This window comes from Microtus ochrogaster, chromosome 17 (genome assembly GCF_000317375.1).
Source record: "Microtus ochrogaster isolate Prairie Vole_2 chromosome 17, MicOch1.0, whole genome shotgun sequence".
In the NCBI taxonomy this organism is placed as follows: Eukaryota; Metazoa; Chordata; class Mammalia; order Rodentia; family Cricetidae; genus Microtus; species Microtus ochrogaster.
The window spans coordinates 24,871,153-24,877,322 of NC_022019.1; the positions used below are offsets into that span (position 1 = coordinate 24,871,153).

At 33.2% G+C, this 6,170-nt stretch overlaps 1 protein-coding gene across 1 annotated transcript in view; it reads right to left on the reverse strand.

The window, feature by feature from the left end:
- Positions 1 to 5,623, reverse strand: part of LOC101990141 (40S ribosomal protein S7-like) — a 69,775-nt gene extending 64,152 nt beyond the window's left edge. The window contains exons 1-2 of the mRNA XM_005355709.1: positions 5,593 to 5,623; positions 4,483 to 4,527 (exon numbers count right to left, since the gene is read on the reverse strand). Of these exons, the coding sequence (XP_005355766.1) occupies positions 4,483 to 4,527; positions 5,593 to 5,623 (76 nt within the window). The remainder of the gene's footprint in view (positions 1 to 4,482; positions 4,528 to 5,592) is intronic.
- Between the last annotated feature and the right edge of the window lie 547 nt (positions 5,624 to 6,170).

Consider the following 6,170-nt stretch of genomic DNA (forward strand, 5'->3'; position numbering starts at 1 on the left):
TGCTAGAACTTCAAGCACTATATTGAAGAGGTATGGAGAGAGTGGACAGCCTTGTCGTGTTCCTGATTTTAGTGGAATGGCTTTGAGTTTCTCTTCTCCCATTGTATATTCTTCTACTGCTGGGATTAATGGTGTATGACTCCCCAGTACTAGGATTAAAGGTGTGCGGTGCCACCACCTGGATGTTTCTGTTTTGATCTTATATAGCCTACGGTGACCTTGAACTCATAGTAATCCTTTCGCTTCTGCCTCCCAAATTATGGGATTAAAGGTATGTGACGTCACTGTCTGACCTCTAGTGGTTTAGATTTGCCCTTCTGATCTTTAGGCAAGTTTATTTATTAAAACATAAATAAAATATCACTATACTAAGATGTAAGTATATTGCCTATGGTTGAGTTCACAGATAAGTATATATGCCCCGAGGGAACTTAAATTTTTAATTTAAATTATTTACTTTATTCTTTATTTCCTAAAAATGAGAGAATTGCTGTAAATGCTTTCCAGTGTCCTTCAAATTTTATGTTTTTATGTATTGGTACTAATTTTAAGCATATGCTTCTAAAGTCTAAGTGGCAGGTCATTTTTTTTTAAATAAACCAGCTTTAGAAAGAGGCCAGAGTGATAATAAGACTCTAGTAGGTAAAGTAAGTAGAAATCAACAACTTTTTTTTATTTAATCCTACTATAATCAATCAGTTCCTGCCATCGAAAACAAAACCTAGACAGGAGTGGATTAACAAGGGTTACTATTAAGGCTCTCTGTAAAATGAACAATGCAGAGAAAGGTCTGAAGACAGTAAACTTCCCACCTCCTGTAAAAATCACTGGGTAACATTGGTAATAATGGTTATGGCTCACATGCTTTGTGATCTTATAACAAATTCTGTGCTTATGAAGGTACATGCTTCTTATACTATACTAGATACAGCATTATCTAGATACTATCTTATACTATACTAGATACAGCATTAAACCTAAAGGTTACAGAGTCAGTCTTTTATTAATAACATCCTTTATTAATACCATTATGAAGAATAAGGAGGATTCAGGATGATCAATCAAATATTAAGATGCAATAGCCAAGTAATGAATAAATTTGTTAAACCAATAGCTGAAGGCAGCTGTGACCAAAGAAATAAACCTCTGAAAATCAGGCTTTCATCCTGATTCATGTGGCAGTCTGAGCTAAGTATTTCTTTCTCCAGGCACAATGACACAGATTTTTATGGCTAACAAAATATTTAGTACTTCATAATGATAATACACATCAAAGTCTGTAAAAACAAAAACATCACAGATGCACCAGTCTAGACAAAGCACCAGAGAGCTTTGATGCATGATGACAAAGCACTGAACCTTCAGTGCCTTTGCAACACATACTACAATATTTGAAAAAAAAATCTATTATTTTGAAAAATACACTCTTAAATGACTGCTTATTGCAGAAAGCTATTATTTGAATTCAGTTTGGAAATACGTTGGGTTTATAGATTCAATTAAGGGGAATTGACATCTGCAGAATGCTGCATATCCTCAGAGAATGGAGCCAGTAGTTTAGGGAAGTGAACGCAGGCTGCTTATCCTCAGAGAATGGAGCCAGTAGTTTAGGGAAGTGAACGCAGGCTGCTTTAAGGAAAAAGTCTAGAAAAGGAAACTGCTCCCAGGCTGCACTCCCACTCTTCTCAGAGACGCTTGAGTTTCCTTGACTATAAAACACCCAGAGTTAATGTATTGGGTTCCTCAGGATAAAGTAGCAAATGCCACACACTATATGTCTTCACAACAATGCATGTCATCATATAAGGCTAAGGTTTGGAAGATCAAGGTATTAACAGTCTTCTTTTGTCTGGAGTTATACTGACTGACTTGCAGAAATTCATCTTATGGCCTTTGGGGAGATGACTCAGAGGTTGAAAGATTTATTGTGTTATCATGAAGACTGAGTTCTAATAATGTGCGGGACCCACATTAAAGCAAGGCAAATGTGGCACTTGTCTCTAATTTGAGCACTTCATAAACAGGGATGTGATGGATTTCTGCGGCAAGCTGGCTGGATAAGCTAGCCAGAGAAGGCCGTATTCCGGTTCACTGAGAGACAATGTTTTAATAAATGAGCAGAGACTGAGGGAGATACCAAATATCAAAGTCAGGCCCCAATATATGTACACACCATGGACCTTTTAGATATACATGCCTTACTCACACATGAAAATATATACACATATGCAGCATGCACACATACATATGTAATAAAACATAATAAAAATAACACCTGTGTTCCTTTTTCTTAACTTCTTCTCTATTACTGAAAATACATTGTATTTCCTTTTTATCCTAACAGAGTATAAGTCACATGTTTTTATTTCCACATGCTTTTGGCAAGTGAAACTTAATACATTCATTTATAGCTGCACTACCAAGAAGAACCATGATACATAACCAAACTTGGTGTCCATCAGCACATAAGAAAGAAATGCTTTATGTATACAATAGACTGTATTAATCCAAAATGATGACATTAATTATGTATAAAAAAGTTGGAAATTAATTTTATTATGTTATATAAAGTTAACGGAGTCAGAAATCATATGCTTTCACTAATTCCAAATTAATAATTTTATATATATTTTAAATGTAATCAGCATATTGAATTTATGTATAAATAATATCATATTCAAAGATAGATCATCACTTTGATAGGGACTGAAGAAGCAGAGGAGGAATGGGAGGAAAGGCATGGATGGGAGGACAAGATGCAACTTTTTTTCATTTTTTTTCAATAAATTCCTTTGTATCATTTTAAACAATATTCTTTTCTCCATATTAATGGCAAAACATATAATTTGAATATTAATATAATTTGTTGGTTTTATCTTTAGTAAGTTCAATTAATTTCAACAACCATTGACTACCATCCATGAAAACGACATCTAATTTAAAGCATATCTCTATATTATTAAATCAGAGATACTTTTTGTAGATTTTTTCCAGTATTACTATTAACTCTATGGGAAATAATTGACTACAGCATAATAATTGGATCATATTGAATCTTGTATTTTTTATCATTACTTTGATAAGTGTTTATATTTTCAAACAGCAGATTGCCACCTGCTTTCAAACAATTAATTTTTACACTTATATTTTTCTAGGGAACTTTGTACATTCACATGGATATAAAGAAGAGTTTTTCTATCATATTAAAAATTTTAACCTGAGATCTAAACATTATTCATTTTTTTCCATTGGATATATTAAAATTGCATATGTATCTGATTTATATATGTCATCAACACTTCATTTTGAGCATTTACATTTTGAAAACCATTTTATATTGATAAACGTACATTCAATATGCATACAACCTTACATTTGGTCAATAAAAACTAATTTAATAACTGCTTTTTTTAAAAGAAAAATTGTAATGTATTTTGATAAAGAGTGATGTGCAACACAGTAGAAAAGAATCTTGTGAGAAGCAGCAACAGTAGGTCGTCACATATAATAACTAGTTTGGGTATGAGTTCTTTTGAGAACTCAGCAGCTTCCCCTAATGACCTCATTTTATAATGCACTGTAAAGGATCACAGTCAGTTCAAGGCCAACTCAGCCTTGAATCTAAGAATTGCTTCCCATTGAATTATTACAGTTACATAACTAGGTGTGCTCTCATTGGCTATGGCTGATAGAATATGCTTACTTCCCTCTTTAAAACACACATCTATAAGACATTTATTGATTTTAACATTTGTTAGACACTGTTTTCGACACTCGAAAGAAACAATAAATGAAATCAGACTTTGTTCAATAGCTCATAACATAAAATAATCTGAATGAGACTTCTAAATCATTTCTCCTCATGGTTTATTTCAGTGGAGAAGATGGTGACATTTTTCTGTCACCTCATACAAATTGATTGTCATAGCAAAATTGGTTTTAAAAACCCAAGGTAACATTTGAGATCTCTAATATACAATTAGTTACTAAGTATTATCCAGTTTCTAGGTATCACACGTTATGTAAAGTACTTTAGAGACATTTGGTTGATATTTACAAGTAACTTTTGAAGGGCATTTTGTCATCCCTGTTTTATACTGATAAAAACCAATGCCTAAAAAAGAAAAGCAATCTTGCTATGCCTGCCATACATGCATCGCAATATCACCTCAGGTTACTTACGCTTCAGTTCGTCCTCTTCCGCATTCTATTATCCCACCTTGCTGCTTAGCGAGCTACGCAGTAGAAAATCCACTTATGGTGATGGGAGGTAAGCCATCTCAAAAATAGTAGCAGAAATACTGCAGATTTGTTTTAATCCTCAACTCAATATATTCCAGGGATCGGGAAGGAGAATCATCCGCAGAAGCAGGTTTATTATTTTGTTTGATACTAGGTAGATATCAGGGATAATAGAGTCTTACCTCAAGTACAGAGTGTGGCATACAGTGTAATACATGTTGTGTGACAACTATAACTTACCATCAGATTTCCAATAACCTCTACGGTGCTTATGTTTTCGAAAAACTGAAAAATAGCAATATTTTCAATTATATTATTATTTGAAATTACCCCAAACTAAAGTGTAATTATTTTTTTTTGTTCTTAACAGTTGTTTCTTCGTAAGGTGTATCAAAAATGCACTCAAGTAACTTAGAGTTCCGTGTCAGTGTGTGTGCATGTGAATGTGTGTGTGTTGGTGGGTGCGTGGGTGTGGGTGTGTGTATGTGTGTTGTGTTTGGATTCGGTGGGAACCTTGCCTAAATACTAATTCTAGATTCATTTATTCTAAGTTATTCCCTTAAGTTGCTGCTGTACCTTTCACTGTGCTGTTCATAAGATAGGCTCTATACTGTTTCCTTCTACTTTATTTATATGGGTCTTACATCTTTGTAAATTATGTGTTATACAAACTGTCTCATGGCCACCTCATGATAGACCTGCCCTCTGATGGGTTGTCTTATTTAAATTATTTAAAATGATCGAGAATAAGTTTTTAATCTGTGTTAAGCCTGTTGCTGCATTTTCCAAATCTTTACATTGGCTTTGAAGCATAAAGTTGCCTTATGCATTCATTTGATCTCACTTTATGCATAAATTCTTTTTGATGAAGCTATCTTCCCCTTTTATATCTAGTACAGGAAAAAAAATTTCAGTAGATTCTTAGGTAATATTCTTTGAAAGAATTATATAAAAATAAAGTAAAAAGCATGCCAATTTATTAATGGTCAAATTTATACTAAATTTCCATTAATTTTATAATCATAGAATCTTTCATAGTAAGAATTTAATTTACCTTATTTTACAGTTAATAATTTATTACATGTATTTTTATTTAGCTTTTTCTAAATCCTTTTCATCACAATTCAGTTCTAACCTTTGAATGTTTATTATTTGAATGTACTTTTAAGCTTTATATGACAGATACTGCACATTTGAATCAGGGAAAATGACAGCCGTGAAAAAGTGTCTAAATGTTCATCATGCCCTTCACAGCATTATAGATCAGCCACTCCCAAGCCCTAGAAAGTAGCTCCATTAAAATGTCAAACCTCTTGCCAGTCCTTTTAGCACTCAATTAGAAACACTCACAGTTGATATAACCTGGAGGCTTAGGCTTCATATTAACGACCAAACCCTTCCACTGTTGAAAGTAAATGTGTTAAAACTAACCACTTTGCAAATGTGTTCCTGGATGAGAATGAAAAAAAGAAAAACTGATGATATTAGATCTCTGAGTACTAGAAGATATTTACAAAGCAAACTGTGATTCAAGGTCAGTGATCTCTGCTTCTCAGTGAATAAAATGGAGAAGAAATCATAAAATATTACTGACATCAACTTTGGGGTTCTGTGTGTACGCACACTTACAAACATGTAGGTGCCCTCAAATATAGGTATACATATAAAACACACACATGGCCCCTAGATGCATATGCATAAAGAGAGAAAAAATAGTAAATGGTACTTCGTGTACCAAACATGTTCTCCTCATTTATATGCCTCAACCCTACACGAAGAACTACAGGAAATTAATAAATGCTGAGAGAAAGAGAAATCGATTTTTTTCCACAGAAAAACACATAAATTGGTTGTTCAATATCAAATAGCATTGAAAAATATATGTATGAGTAATATATAGATTGAGGAAGCTCTAATTAGAATCATAA